The sequence below is a fragment of the Hydractinia symbiolongicarpus genome, chromosome 9 (assembly GCF_029227915.1).
Source record: "Hydractinia symbiolongicarpus strain clone_291-10 chromosome 9, HSymV2.1, whole genome shotgun sequence".
Lineage (NCBI taxonomy): Eukaryota > Metazoa > Cnidaria > Hydrozoa > Anthoathecata > Hydractiniidae > Hydractinia > Hydractinia symbiolongicarpus.
In genome coordinates, this window is record NC_079883.1 from 20,884,243 (window position 1) to 20,900,144 (window position 15,902).

At 32.7% G+C, this 15,902-nt stretch overlaps 2 protein-coding genes across 3 annotated transcripts; one reads left to right on the top strand and one right to left on the bottom strand.

Annotated features, from left to right (window-relative positions):
* Positions 1-4,256: 4,256 nt before the first annotated feature.
* LOC130657067 (uncharacterized) lies at positions 4,257-12,800 on the top strand. The gene is made up of 3 exons (XM_057460033.1): positions 4,257-4,950; positions 5,341-5,431; positions 9,873-12,800. The coding sequence occupies exons 1-3, from the start codon at positions 4,612-4,614 to the stop codon at positions 10,322-10,324; spliced, it is 882 nt and encodes a 293-aa protein (XP_057316016.1). The 5' UTR covers positions 4,257-4,611; the 3' UTR covers positions 10,325-12,800.
* Positions 12,801-14,551: 1,751 nt separating this feature from the next.
* On the bottom strand, positions 14,552-15,834 carry LOC130656302 (apelin receptor B-like). 2 transcript variants are annotated; one of them, XM_057459136.1, is made up of 2 exons: positions 15,688-15,834; positions 14,552-15,577 (listed from the first exon to the last, which is right to left on the bottom strand). In XM_057459136.1, the coding sequence occupies exon 2, from the start codon at positions 15,558-15,560 to the stop codon at positions 14,709-14,711; it is 852 nt and encodes a 283-aa protein (XP_057315119.1). In that variant the 5' UTR covers positions 15,561-15,577; positions 15,688-15,834; the 3' UTR covers positions 14,552-14,708. The 2 variants fall into 2 exon arrangements, with proteins under 2 accessions (XP_057315119.1, XP_057315118.1); XM_057459135.1 differs by having other exon boundaries at positions 14,562-15,832.
* Positions 15,835-15,902: the final 68 nt, after the last annotated feature.

Consider the following 15,902-nt stretch of genomic DNA (forward strand, 5'->3'; position numbering starts at 1 on the left):
AACGGACCCCATCCGGGAAGGTTGTCGTAGCATGTCTCGTATGCTGCCTTATCTTGCTTCTTTCCATCCATTGAGTGTGACCTTCTTCCCATCGCTTGTTGTCATATGGTTGGTCGGATATATTGCCAAAGAGACAAACAAAGAAAATGATGAAGCCAGTGCAAGGGAACAAAGGACATAAGAACTTTTTTTAAAACACTACCGAAAAAGAAAAACGAGAAGAAAAGGATAGAAAAAGCAAGGAATATTATATTTCGCTTTTTTATTAATTTCGATGCATACTGATTTGGCCTTGCAAAAATTTTATGCTACAGCCCAAATTTTTTTCCGTTAAAATATTCTAAAACTGAACGGCTTTCGATGTATTTTTTCTTGGGCCTTAAAAAATAGGTTTTTCTAGGCCAAAAATGTATTTTTAACGGCATTTTAATTTCGCGGTTTTTTGAATCCGACCGCGAAACTTCGAAAATTTTGTGCCCTAAAGTATTTTAATGCTTGAGCATGTCCTGAAATTGAACAAAGTTCACGCTTACAACAGTCAAGCCTGCAAAATACAGCACATCGAACCTTAACCAAAATGTGTTGCTTCTGAAAAAAATGTGTTGCATGCATTGCATTTTAACAACACAGTGGTATTTTGACTCCGCGCGCCCCCTCCCCCAGTCATAATATGTGCGGAAAACCACGGACAGAATATGGTTAAACAATGTACAACATTGTAAATAATGAACACGGTATACGTGTGTTGAGAATATAGCTTTTTATACTTACAATTAGTGGAAGTCAGGTTATTAGCTAAAAGTGCACGGATGCGTAAAGGGACTACCTGGTTATTTCTCAAGATTGTTTAGCTAGGATAGTCTTTTCAGTTCCTATTGCTACTTTTATCAATTAAAGTGCTGAGAAGGGGATGTTAGTGCATTTAAAGCGTCTATTTGAGGTACGGAAACCGTGCAAGCACAGCAATTGCTCAATCCTATTCTCATGTTGAAAGCTAAGTAGAAACGTTTAGTTCACAGTTTCATACAACATTAGCCCAGAGTTCTTCTACTGATATAATATTCTCACGGACGCATCACAAGCGCAGAAGATCTGTAAGAACGAGGTTGATTTTTATAGTGTCCGCCACGACTTGCGGCGGATTAATCCAACGTCTTTGTTTTCTCTGTTCATATTTTAATTAATCTTTACATATGGAAAGATGCAGTTTACTGCAATAAATTCTTAATAAGTACTGTTTTTCATACTATTGCGACCTTTTTTTTAACAAAGAAGTGTTGAAACGAAATTGGCGCCTGTACATTTTTGAGCTTTTTTTGTGGTATTTCTACTGCTTAATTTCATCACGAATTCTGTAATGAAGCCATAAAAGTATGCACACATTTATATAGGTTGTCTTCTTATATATTTTGACCCTCTCTGAAAACGTAAATATCAGTAATATTTAGCTTGTCTGTTCACTGTGAGAAACAGGTTAAAAAAGTACAAAACAGGATGGTACAGCCGCTGAGAACTTCTACCCTGTCATCTGCTTTAAACATGTGAACATGCTGAGCGCGAGATAAAGTTTATTGTTACCCAGAGTATTTCATATATGCCGACTAATTCAACTTTTAGATTTAATCTATTATCACCTTTTGTGCTGAACCTCCGTTCGTGTCCTTGTTAAAGACTCTGGTTATCGTTTCCTCTCATATGCAATTTTATGCTACATATGCTTCTTTGTTTTTAAAGAAAACAAAAAAATGTATATATATATAATATATAAGAAAAAAATGGAAAAAAAATGAAGAAAAATAAAATTGAACATCCGGCAAAGTAACTTAATTCAAAATCAGACCGCCTTCTCGAGAATTCTCTCTTTTGTGAAACACGAAGAGATATGTAGAGTCTACGAATTTAAAATAATAGAAACTAAATTATCACGCGATGGTGATTTAGAATATACTAAAAAAGCAAAAAAGCTTGTCAATCTTTATTTCAGATGTAGCGTTTTTAATATAAGAATGCGTTTCATCCTCTTATCATGAACGCTACGGGCCCTGGAATCGAGATAAATGCTTGTTTGTCAAGTCCTGTAGAGTTTTTTTTTTACAATTATTTCATCGCTTTTAAGATATTTGGATTCACATACTTCCATCTGACCTTATTTGTGTACATGAAAGAGAGAGATTTCCAATAATCTATCAACATCTTTTTTAATACAAATATGTTACCAGTAAAAGTTACCAGTTATTCAACAAAAGTTTTGGCAAGACTTTAGTAGTTGTTTTTCTTTGTTGCGGGCATCTACAATGTCTTAAAGTTGCCGTAACATTTTCAGAATGTTTCTAATTTGTTTTGCGGTGCCTGCGTGTTTAATTGTGGTTTCACGTGACCATCTGTTTGGCTCGTCTTGCACGTTTTGTTTTATTTTTTCGGGTTGATCGGGAACCAATTCCTTCTTCCCAGGTCGTGGTATAACAATACCTTTTGGGTTCGATTTCATAGTGCTTCTTTTTCTATTATTTGAATTTTTTTCTCGCTTTAATATTTTTATATATCGGTTGAATCTGAGAAGTTCACGGTTAAGCAATGCTTCTACCAAGCTGTTTTTTTCCTCTGTGAAATCCTCTAAAACTTCTTGGAGAAATTCCTTAGCAGAGCTTTCCGACTTCTCAAAACTACCATAAGACGTCACACAACCAATGCTGCATATTACCAACAGAAGCACCACTTCACGCATTTCGAGAAGCAAGTAGATAAATTATGATTTTTCTTGACTAAACGTTATCTTTTGCTAGATTGGACTCCTAGCTTGTACATTAAAACTTTAGAAATCTTATTTTTTTCCGCTTAACAGATTAAGAGAGTTAACAAAAAGGAATCTATAAGCTGTTCAAGGTGGCTCAATAATGATGATATTAAACAATATGTCCTTTATCTGTTGCAACAAAATTTTGCTCTGTAAATAGAGTGAGAGAATTGTTTTATGCTTTCACAATATTGCCTTTTATAGATGTTAAGATCTACACGTGCGCTTAAGCTATAGCTTTGAATAAAAATATCCACTTTTCTTGAACAAAAATATGACAGATGGACAACCTGACTAGCTATTGGAGATCGCACTAATTTTGTCACTGGTAAAATTTAATAAAAATATTTTTTTTACGAATTTGCGAGGCTTCGTGATTTTTTGATTCGATTTGCTAAAATAGTAAAAAAGCTTTCGTGTTTAAAATGTTTAAAATTTTTCTCTGAAAAAAAAGGTTATGTCTTTCAGATAATAAACATTTTTTTTCGTTTTTACATTTTCGTCACAAAATAACCAATGGAACAGTTGAAGTTACCTGGAAGATAAAAAGTGATTATGAGAGACTGCTGAACAAATAGATCATTTGAAAAGTTTGTACAGAAATTTTTGCGGATGGCTATTTTAAAAAGTTTCTATCTAAAAAGTTTGCGTGGCTGTAATTTTGAAACTTTATCAACATTCGGAAATATTCTCCCATGATGGTATTAAGTGTCAACCTCGTTCCCAGGGCATTTTGCCTTGTTGATGAAGTTAAAATAACGGCTCAGGGGCCACAACACCCTGGAGACGAGGTTGATTACGTGTAGCTACTTGTAAAGGAAGTCACTGCAACATTAATACGTATTTTTTATCATCCACGGGTCCGGCCGTCCATATATTACCACTCGAATTCACAAAACAAAATTTATAAATATATATTTGCGTTTGCTATTTCGTGCTATCGTAGCACGACTTTTTTACGCACAGAGAAAATACGGGTATTATTAATATAGAGATATCGCATAATCAATGTTAAAGCAGGTGGCTTCACTGAGTTATATTTTGTTTTAAAGTGATTAAAATTTAAAATCAGCTACGATTACAATCCAATGTGCAGCAGAAATATAGCTGTATTATATAAGACTTCCATTAAAATCTCAATCAGTGTTGCAGAAGATAGGGGCGAATTCACACAATGGCGAACTCGACGGTCCCCTAATAAGAAATTTTAACAGCCAGTGCGCATTTTTGCATCTTTAAAATTTTATTCCGTTTTCACTTCGCAATTTGAGTTTCGCTATCTCTTCGATTTGCCATTCCATTCCGCCCTATTTCATATTCCGCCCATATTCATATTCCGCCTTATTTCATATTCAGACCTACACATAGCAGCTTCATCTAGTTTCGTACCGTTTGATAAACTCGACAATAAAGCACCTCTCGCCGACTGAGGAATGCTGTTTCTGCAAAGTTGCTATAAATGTAACCGTATGTTTTATTTTTTGGCTAGAAGTACGACATTCACGTATTTCGTCTTTTCTTTACATAAATGATTTTTTTTTTTAATATGTACATTTGCATAGGGCTTATTCACCATTTTTAAAATTTACAGTGTTTTGCTGGTATCGACCATGGCAATGTAAACTTTGTAAATAGCAGATCCAATTGGAATAAAAAATTTAAAATCATCAATAATCTCTTTAGAATTTAGTGAAAAACACCAATTGTAATTTTTTATTAAAAATAGATTTTAGTTTAAACACAAACGTTAGCAGCACTGTACGCTAAATTCAAAATAGCTAAAAAGGAAAAGAAACAAACAGGAAAATAAAGATACAATGCTGTTCTTATGGAATCTTATGGCCATATTTTTTTGCAAAGCGTCTACGGTTAAAGGAGACATCCTACGATTGTATGCTTGCAACAAACTTTATGGTCTCTTTGATGCAGTATATGAAAATGTTTTGCTTTCAAACACAACATATTCATTGGTTGAGAATATCGATCTTAATCACTGCTCAATCACATGCATGCAATATCCAAAGTGCAAATCATTCAGCTACATGTTTGATCATTCAAAATGCCGAATACACCATTCCACTAGCGCTGACAACGGAACTGTTCTGCAGAAGACCATTGGATGGATACATTATGAAACTAACAATAATGAACAAAATGTGAGTAACTTTTGCTGCAATGAAATTCATAAAGCAATTCACATAAATAAATATTTGGCTTTGCCTTAATATGCCTTTATGCTAGGGAAACATAAAATACTTAAAGGGTATTTTTTAGACCATTAAAAAGTTAGTTGTTGTAGTCTGTGTGAAAAACAGACAACGTGTATTAGTGATATAGAGAAAAATAAGGGAGGAAAAAACAAACAATTTATCAATAAATTTGGACAAAGGAAAATGAGAAAGAAAAAATAGAAAATTTACCATGTTTTAATAAACTTTATATTTTTCTATACTTTACATGTATATTTTAATATAAAGTTCATGTTTAACATTTCAGTAAATGTAAATAAACGATGGTACTACATTATTGCATTTATTTTAATTTAGTTGGGTCGTGTCTGTAAAGAAAGAAATCCATGCAGATATGGAAGATGCGTGGATACCTGTGATTCGAAAGGATATAGATGTCACTCCAAAGGTAATTACTTTGAAGAACTAGCTACACTTTTTAGTTTCAATAGTATATATTGTATATATGATAACACTGTGCATTGTAAAACCCTTAACAGCATCATCACGTTTTTTTTTTAAAAACTGATTTCAATAATAGTTTCAATTTTAAGAAGTGTTGATATGTCTTTGTGAGTGTTGTAACATCTTGTACTGGTTATTTAATTATTTTTTACATGTATTTTTACCACCAGGTTACTAAGGTGTTGTTAAGGAGATATATAGATCTCTTATAATAATACGGAGAGTGTGTCCGTCTGTCAGTGACAGGCAAAGTTGATATCGTCATTTTCCTTTGATGTTGCCGAAAAAAATCTTTGATGTTGCCGAAAAAAATATGTCTTCTTTGTCGTGAAAAGCCGCGAGTTTTGTGTGGTTTGTTAAATGAAGTTCTAGCACAAAGTAACGGAAATTGTGTTTGCAAAAAAGATGGCTGTCCTTTTTAAGCATTTGTCTTCTCTTGCCTTCAAAATAAATCTTTACAAAAGCATTTAAAAAGGGGCATGGTATATAAATGAAGTATAGAAAGGTTTGTTTATGTTTTTTAAAGTTTTGATGATATTATTGATGCGAGACATGTTTGTTAGCTAGCATCAACCACACCAACAACAACTAGCTAGGTAGCTAGGAATTTATAAATATGTAGCCATGTTCTTTATACCTAGCTAAGTCTCCAGTTTATATTTAAGTGACCAGCTATTAGCTGCTGTAGCTACCTTATGTTAGCTTCAGTTTTATGTTGCTTTTTACATGTAAGCTAATCTTAGTGGTCTTTGCTAAGAATGTGACTGTAACTTATTTTAATTGACATTTTAAGCTTAAATTAACAAGCCACAACAACTTTTAAAAAAGTATTACATATTATTTAAGAAGAGTTTAAGGACTGTTTTTAAGCAAATAATGTATTTTTCACAATTTGTGTATGCAAATAATGTATTTTTCACATTTTGTGTAACTAAACTTATATACATCGGTTACATGCAATATGACGAAACGATTTTTATTTAACATGTAGTAATTCTGGTACCTTAAGTGTAGTGATTTTTGTTGTTCTAGATGTTCTGACTAAAATGTTTTTGTTTATGGCATTTTGTCTCAATTAAGAAAAGTTTCAACTTTTTTGAGGGAGTACAACACCGAAAAAACCTGTTTTTTTTTTATATTTTGTATAAATTCTTACCGGGCAACATACCGAAATGACTGATCCCTCTCTATTTATAAATTTGATGCGTTCCAAATCACAGTTTTTTGAAATTTTGGGTAATATTTAATGAGTACAAGATGCAAATACTGATTTTTGTTGAATCAGAAGTATTTCCTACAACCATTCTTTTTTTACACTTTTGTGGAGAAAAAGTGTATGCAATATCATCAGAATAACTGATTTTGTTGCAAACTGTTTTTCTTTTTCACATTTTGGATTGAAATATTGTTATAAAGGGCATATATCAATAGACATATATATACCAAAATAATTAAATTCTGCAAACTTTGATTTTGTCGTTCACCTCTCATCTTTTATATTTTGATTAAACTTAAAAGGAAAAGGAAAGGAAAGGAAAAGGAAAACCATAGGAATTATTTAGAATTTGTATTTTGTGTTGCAAATTTAGTGCAAAAATTCAACTGTTGTGAGGGAGGACCATATGCAAGTATATATATACTAAAAATAATAATTTGATATTCTACAAGTTGTATTTTTGTATGCACTTAAATGACTGCTTTTTCTGAGTTGAATTTGATGGGTTTCATATCAATTTTGTGGAAGATTTTATGGCTGAAGACAATATAGAACATGCCAATTGAACTGATTTTTGTTCATATTTTGATTTGCTCCTCATAAACCTTTGTGTTCTACATTTATTGTAAACTTTTGTGAGGAAGGACCATATATATATACAATGTTTTCAAAATAATGATTTTTGTTGATTTGAAATTTACTCCTTGCTCATTGCTTTTTCGACATTTCAGGTTAAAATGTTTGGTAAAGTCAGTACAGATCATTAGACAAAAAATTGTTTTGTTAACCGGTTAATTTTTACATTTTGTGCATATTTTTGCGGGAGAGGATGGTATGCAACCGAATAAATGATTTTTCAAAGTTTAACTTTTTGTTTTTAGGTGTTTTGTGTTTGTTTAAGTTTGGCTTTTTGATATTGTTCAGGTTGTATTGTTGTATAAGCATTTAGGGAAAAGACAATGTTTAAAATGCTTAAAGAACTTATTTCATAGATCTGTGTTTACTGTTGCAAGCCTTTCTTTTCGACATTTCAGATTAAAATATTGAAGGTTTTCAACATAATCACATAATAAGATGTATACATATATATTTGAGATATGTGTTATTTCTGACATTATTATTATTGTTGTCGTAACTGTCTGGGTTGTGACTGTCAATGTTGTAACTTTCTACTAACTAGATTTTACACCTTGCACGCCGTTGTTTTTCATATTTTGTCTGAAGTTTTGTTGGGAGGATTTCATGCGATTTGACATTTGATATTTTGTGTTAGATTTTAAGAACTTTTTTGTTAAATTATGACTTATATACTTTCTTTTTATGCATTTTCAGATTATTTTTTTTAGTAAAAGGCATATTCAATATACTGAAATATTTGCTGATGTCATCAAAATTCAAATGACAGAACTTTTCAATTGTTTTTCTGCCTAAGTGGATTTTTCCACGGGCCTAATCGACTAGTCATGTGTATAATATACAGACCAGATTTAAAGGAAATATCGATCCAGCGAAATGACGTTATTTCTGATCCCATTATGTTATTTTCTTATTTTGAACGTCTATAAATGTCATATTCTAAACATGTGCCGAGATCAATGTCATAAAAATAAATATTTCTGGAAAAACGAATTTCTTTACCTTTATCGTTAAGATAAGAATTTTTTTTTTTTTTTTTTTAAGATAAGAAAATTCCGTAGAAATATGACGTCAATTTTAATCTCAATGACACCATTGAAATTCATTTTTTTTTAAATAAAATCAACTTTTTGCTATTTAGTGAATGAGGCCATTAAGAATTAAAAAATTTGGGAAAACCCTTCTATTTTAGGCATGTGTGACGTCATTTCTAACCCCAATGATGTCATCAAAAAAAATCACTTTCTACAAGTATGCCAAGTTTTATCACTTACACATAAGTAGTTCTGGATTTATAGCTCACGGATATGCCCCCTTCCCCAAGTGCTACACTTAAACAAAAAAGCACGGTGTTAGGTTGATACTCCAAACTCACACTAGACAAGAATATAAACTATATAAACATATAACATGTTAAGACTATATTTAAATTCGACGTCTAAACGAAGTCTTGTGTCCAGATGTTTTCTAGGAGAGATTGTGTGAGCATTGAAAATATAGTGCTATCCTAGTGGATTGCTAATAGGTATAGTAAAAACAGTTGGACTGCACGAATGTTTACCATCAGGAGGATTTTCTGCTAATTTCGGCTGACATAAGGCCTTAAAAGATCATTATATGGAATAAACTCCTTGAGTTGACCAAACTAAGTAAATTTTTAAGTACGCTAATCGTTTGCCTGTAAAAAAATCCACATATTTTTCCACTTCGCCATCTCGTACACTTGTACGGTTGAAAGAAAGACCGTTTTAAACAGACGGAAACGGGTATTAATATAAGAGACTAGCTAGAAGACATGGTTTTGTATGACGGCTGCGGCTCTTGGTACAGGTATATACACGCTGTGTATAGCACTTAAGTGTTTAAGTTGATGCAATAGGACGTACATGCTTCAAGAAAATTATATGTTTTCTTTAAAAAAAGTAATCTACTAACAATCTCAGAAGAGGGGGCTAAATAAATAATAGAATTTTACACACAATATCTATTTTTCACATTAATACATCATGTTAACTTCATCTGTTTTATCATCATCATTATTTAACAGAAGAAGTTCTACGTCTTCCATGCACCGCTCTTCTTCTGGGACGTCAAACAGATCCACGCTATCATTTACATCGTCAGATACACTCTGCAGCCGATATAGTAAGCCAGTACAAGCACCATATTCGATGCATATAATAATTTGATTTAAAGCTGCAGCATATGGATATCGTTGTATATGACGTTAAATCAACGAATAATATCAAATTTCTTTGACTACTTTTACTTTATTTATTTATTTTTCATTTTTTTGTGAGGGGGGGGGGGGCTAATTAAAAATAGAGGAAGGGGGCTAAAAAGAGGAATTACTGTAGTTAAAATTGGATAAATTAGTGTTAGCTAAGTATTTAACAAAAAATAATATAATATAAAGCATACACAAAGAAGCTAAAAACAAAAAAATAAATTATGTTCATTGAAAGCCTTAGGATTCTACGTTTATATAAATACTGCAGTAAACATTCAATAATATTTATAAAATATTTCTTAGGTGAATGGATTGTTTTACAACGCAATGTCTGCTTTGGAGCAAAGGCGGGCGAATTTGGGACATTTGAAATACCCCACAATGGAATTATGACTGGAATAAAATTGGTACATGTTGGTGGAATCGGTGTAACATGCGGTGCCATTGCATTAACAAAGTGGGGATGTGATTTTGGTAGCCCTCCTTTCACCGTGGAAAATATTGGCGTTGTTATAACAGATGATCAAAACAAAAAACTTTACCCCTCTATGGAATATGATAAGGGAAATGGTTTCTCTTTCATACCAGGATACGGCGCCAACTCTCCATACGTGGTTTTCAATGCACCAAATCACGCTGTTCATAAAAGACAGGAGATAAGATTACATTATGGCGAAGCTTTGTTTGGTACCAACCTCGATAACAACAGTGGTAGATCTTGCGCAGATATCTATGCAAAACTAAGCGACGAATAAACACTTAAGCAGATATTTAACCTCGTCCCCAGGGCGTCTTGTATCTTTTCTGACCCCGGGACGCCGATACGAACATGAACCTGGAGGAAGCCTCGTCACGTGACCCTCCAATACACAGTTTTTCTGTGTGTAATATTTAATGAGATTAGTCTCAATTAGCCAAAGTTTTATATACAACCTTGCAGAGCTAAGCGAGCTCGGCGATTTACGTAACAGATACGTGCGGCGAGTTTGTTTTGATTCCTCTCATACGCAACACACAAACTGCTCGCATATTGCCCTTGATTGTTTTCTAAATGTATAAATATACCATCATGTTATTTAGGCTGCTGTTTACTTGAAGAAATTCAAGCAATTTAGTTATCTGTATTTTACTGAATTGACTGGCTAGCAAGCCTTGGTTTGCAAAACTTGTAGCTAGTAGGCAAAACTTGGAAATTGGTAATGATTACCCCACCTGACCATAGCACTTCGTTGGTTTTCTAAGGTGCAAGTATAGCTACATAATTTTCAAATGGACGTGTCATTTTAGGTGCCTGACTGAAAGTAGGTAGGCAGGAATTTAACTTCATTTTAACATTTACATTTTTTATTCATTTTGACTGAACTTTAGAATATTCATCTACTGTAAGTTTATATCTGTGTCTGCATTACTGCTTTTATATGATGACTAAAATTTTGCTGTATGAATCCCAAAGTTGCTTTTTTATTTTTTTTTACACAAAATTTATTTAAACAATAGTTAACTGAAACTAAATTCGTATATTATATTGGGTGAAAAAGGCTTTAAAGCTTTGCTTTTACATTTTGTGGCCTCAACATTTCTAAAAAACCACCTATTACTTATAAATTCTGCCTTCACTTTTCCAAATGACATGTTTTTAAAACGCCTTACAGATATACAAAAACAAGGTTTTTTTGTTTAAAACATAAATAATCCACAAATTTTATCAAAAAGCATTATGCTGGTTTGAAAATTAAAATCGACAAGTCCACATGTGATCTGTTTTGTCGATTCAATATATATTACTGTTTTAAAGGTTACCTCCCGCGAAAAATAAAGTTAATTGCATATGAAAGAACTTGAAAAGTTGTCTACGAATTCGAACTAAATTTTTCGTTTACTGGCATAATTCTAGGTTGGATCTTATCTGACCCATTTCTGAGGTTATAATAGTTTTTAAAATTTTCTGAACCTGTACCTTAATCAAAATTGATATGCTGTTAAAAACGGCTTTTGGGCGTCTCTGAAAAGGGGCTAAATTCTGAAACTTAGAAAGTATGACAATAATAGAACTATTTTTGGCTCAATTTCACCAAACCAATCTGAAACCATATCATACCCAATATTTTAGTTTTTACCGAAGTTATGGGATGTTATACATAAACTATATACTCGGTTTAGACTTTTTTGTTCTTTTTTTATGTTCATTGCTTTATAATTAGTGTTGAAACTCTTGAGATAATATATCACAGTGGTGAGCTGTTCAATATCTACCACTATCTTCAGTACATCCTGGATTTAACCATACCGTAATGATCCGATTAAGCCCCCAGTACTTATTAAGCGCCCCCCTCGAATAAGCTGATAAAAGGGGGCGCTGAATCAAAAACTACCTTGAGAAACTGGGTGCCAATTTGTCTTTATTTATGTATTTAATTCTTGACATTTGGACATCATATTTATTAAAATATAAATAAATATAAGTATTATTTCTTTCATCATCATCCTCATGAGCGCATAAATTAGATAACAAGACATAAATTAATTCAGTGGTGTAATGCATTAGAAGGGTTACACCTTTTAATAGGCAATAAATGGAGCATTTTAACTCATAATTGTGAAAATTTTGTATCTACAATAAACACACAGCGTGTCCAGCTTTTCATAGCTAGATAAAAAAAGTGTGACTATCTACCCGGTGTACCCAAGCAATATTTGTGCTATTTGAAAATCTTTAGTTCTTCCAATAATTTGAACCAACAGCTAGTGTGAGTTTAAATGTATCTATTACGTTCAAAAAAATTAAATTATAGTCGTTGGCCCGCAGATAATTCTACGGGTTCACCCGTTCTTTATTTACCGCATTTTGTGTGTCTCGCTACTGTGGTTACCATTTTACGTGACAGACAGACGTATGGTGATATAGACTAGCTCACCTCAATACGCCGGTGTTAAGCCACAAGCAGTTTAGTACGGTATACCGAGTGAAGCGGACCCACCATTACAGGTTTCGGGTGTAACATATTTTTTAAAAAAATAACTGTCTCGCAACTCTAGCTGAAAAAAAGCCCACAGTTTACAACCTGTTGTTACCCCATCATGCGAAAAAAAATTCTTTTACAGAATGAGTTCCAGCGAAAATTCAAAACTTAATCGTTATAGCGGGCTGACTTCTCAGTATACACAGATAAACCGTGTTGCCCAGCTTTAAGATGTATTACTTTTTCCCAAAAAACTTTATCACAACTTCGGCTTAAATAAAAACACAGGAAAGTTTATTGTTAACACCGGGCGGAGGATTTAGAACAGGCAAACCATGTTGCACATGCGTATAGGCGTAATACCCTTTTTTGAAAAAACTTTAACACAACTCCAGTTTAAAGAAAAAAAACACGGAAAAATTCTTAATACCTTTTCCATAAAAACCTAAATCGCAACTTTTGGTTTAAATAAAAACACAGGAAACAGCCTAGCTACCACGTCTACTCAGTAATTTTAGTTTAAATTTTCATGACAGTATTAAAAGGTACTTAGCATAAGAATTATTGATAAAGATTTTTTTAGCCAAACTGCATTTTGCTACTTTTACTCTTAAGCCCAGAGATAGCTAATAAAAGAGCTAGCTACATATTCACAACTTTAACATAAAAAAATAATAATAATAATATAACAAGACAAATAAAAACGTTAAAAGGATAGGAATATATAAGAATAGTTGACTTCAACAAGATGCTGCCTCGGTATTCAACGTTTGTAGTCAAATTTTTTTTAAATTGTTTTGTTTAAGATGTATACATGGCTAGAAAATGTGATGATATATTATTCGTTTTAACATTTGAAAATATACAGGAAAAAATATTCCTGTAGGTACAAAGTATATAGAAGAGAAAAAAATTGACAAAGAGAAAAAGATGGAAAGGAGACTTAGAAAGCCTCACATCATCACTTGCAAAGCAAAATGTGATTTTGAAACTAAGCTACGTACAACCAAAACAAAATTTGTAAAAATCGGGTTCTGAGGGAATTTTCCAAAATAAAGCTGTTCTTTTGAATAGAATACGGCTATTATTAAAGAGATAAGTAGATATTCCTACATATAATAAATGAGCAATTATTTCGGAACTCTGCAAGGATTGCTGATTATCTACTTTTTAAAATTCAGGCTTTCATTAATTTTCCCCTTACTGCCTACACTTTCCTTTCAGTGTTTAAGTTATTGTTTTGGGGAATTAAGTGATCCAAATTCAACTAGCTCTACTTTTATCAAACTATCATTGTTAATGGAGGCTTTTTATGTTGTGAGTTTCTATTGAGCTTTTTTTTCACCTAAATGTGCCGTTTTCTAGCCAAATTTTAAAGTTTTTGATTTTGCCTTCTGATTTTTTTATGTTTATTAAGTACATTGGAAAGACAGTCTAAAAGTAGAACATTGCAGCGTTTTCATCATTGGGGACGAAACAAAGCTATTAACTTTTACAGTAAAAGGATTATTTTTAAATGAATTAATCTTCCCTCTCATGTTTAACTCCAAGGACTACATTCAACCCAACTATGCGAGTTGTTTAGTGAAACTTCCGCGTAGACAAACAACCCATGCAACAAGTGAATTTGCATGCGCTGTTTTTAAATCTATCACTTGAAATAGGTATAACGTAAAGTTCAATATTGTTTTGTTAATTCTGCACAGAACGTACTTGCTTTGTGCAAATAAAAAAACTTTAATAATGCACAAAAATTAGCACGATTATTCGGCCAGCAATTGAAAAATTTATATAGAAAACAAAGCTGCCATGTTTAAACAAAATCACGGTATCTTTGTGCTAACTTCTAGTTCAGGCGATATGTTTTTCAAAACTAAAGTTGTCTCTCCCTAATTCGAATTTGTCAAAGTCCTGTTTACACTCTAAAATTCGAATAAGGGAGAGAATCGTAATGAGGGAACTAAAAAACTGTTTGAATTAGAGAAAGTTTCGAATTATAGAAATTCGAATTGTAGAAAGTTTTTATAAGAGTTCTTAAGGAAAATTGACGGTGAGTGAGCACTTGTTCGAATTATAGAAGGATTCGAATTATAGAGATTTGAATTAGAGGGAGTCAACTGTATACAGAACCTGTGATTATATATGCGTTCCAAATTACCACATCTTCGTTTTGTTATTTTTATATTACATTAGAAAATTTGGTATACATATTAATCTGATTCTCTTTTCGTATTTTTAACATTTTTATCAACGTCATATCGTTGAAAACATCACGAACTTTCTTACGAAAAGACTTGCTTCGAAAACTGTATAAGATAGGATTAAGACATGAGTTTGAGAAGCGTAGCATCACAGTAACCTGATACAAACTTGAGTTCCATTGAAGGCTAGTAATGTTCAATACGGGTTCTAACAATACATAAGTAATCTCGTTCAGGGCGACACATACCAAAAACACAATAACGATTATCTTGAATGTTCCTATGGTGTCCTTTTTATGTGCAATATTTGGAATGAATTTTTTATTTTTGGCTTTATAGTAATCTGGTATAGAATGATGTAATTCTCCTTCAAATTTTGTCAAATGCTTTTTGATGTGTCGAAAGCATATAAAGAGCACTATAGATGGAACAATACATTCCAATGTGAAAGCACTGTAATGCAGTATGTCCATGGTTGTGCTTCCGCAGTCATATTTGCATGCGTTGCCAACTGTAGCATTACGTGATTCGTAATGCGCACCATAGTAAGTGGGTGCCTGCGTTAAAATTCCCATCAACAAAGCTATTCCCACATATGACAAAGTTAACTTTATTGATCGGTATTGCAACGTGGAGAAAGAATCGATTATCGCTTTACGTCTTTCAACTGCTATAGCAACTAGCAAAAATACCGAGACATCTAAAAGCCAGAATGGTATGGTATAGCCCGTTACTAATTTGCATAGTACTTCACCATATTCTCCTGATGGATGTAAAAACGCATCCGTTGATAGCGCGTATGTTGGAACACATATGATTGAGATCAACATATCAATGATTGCCAGGGCTAGCAAATAGATATTAAATGGTGCATCACGTTGGATAGTTTTTGATTTCATGATAACAAAAATGACAATACCGTTACCGACTAAACCTAGTATAAAAATAACCATATACCATGTTGTCTGCCATGCACTGAGTGTGAAGTTGCTCTTCATCCCCCCGGTAATTTTAAGAAAAGGCTTAAAAAGAGCTCTAGCAAATAATTTTTTCAGTTCACAAACACAGTAGAATTTAAAACTCAAAGTCCGTTTGTTGTACACGTTAGATCTTATTATATTGTGGAAATAGTTTGTATGTTTATTAACACTCCTACGCAGGCGTTAATTTAT

Coding starts and splice junctions, on each gene's coding strand:
- LOC130656302 (XM_057459135.1), bottom strand. CDS start 15,728: ATGAAGAGCAACTTCACACTCAGTGCATGGCAGACAACATGGTATATG.
- LOC130657067 (XM_057460033.1), top strand. CDS start 4,612: ATGCTGTTCTTATGGAATCTTATGGCCATATTTTTTTGCAAAGCGTCT. Junction 4,951..5,340: donor CTAACAATAATGAACAAAAT/GTGAGTAACTTT, acceptor ATTTTAATTTAG/TTGGGTCGTGTCTGTAAAGA. Junction 5,432..9,872: donor ATATAGATGTCACTCCAAAG/GTAATTACTTTG, acceptor AATATTTCTTAG/GTGAATGGATTGTTTTACAA.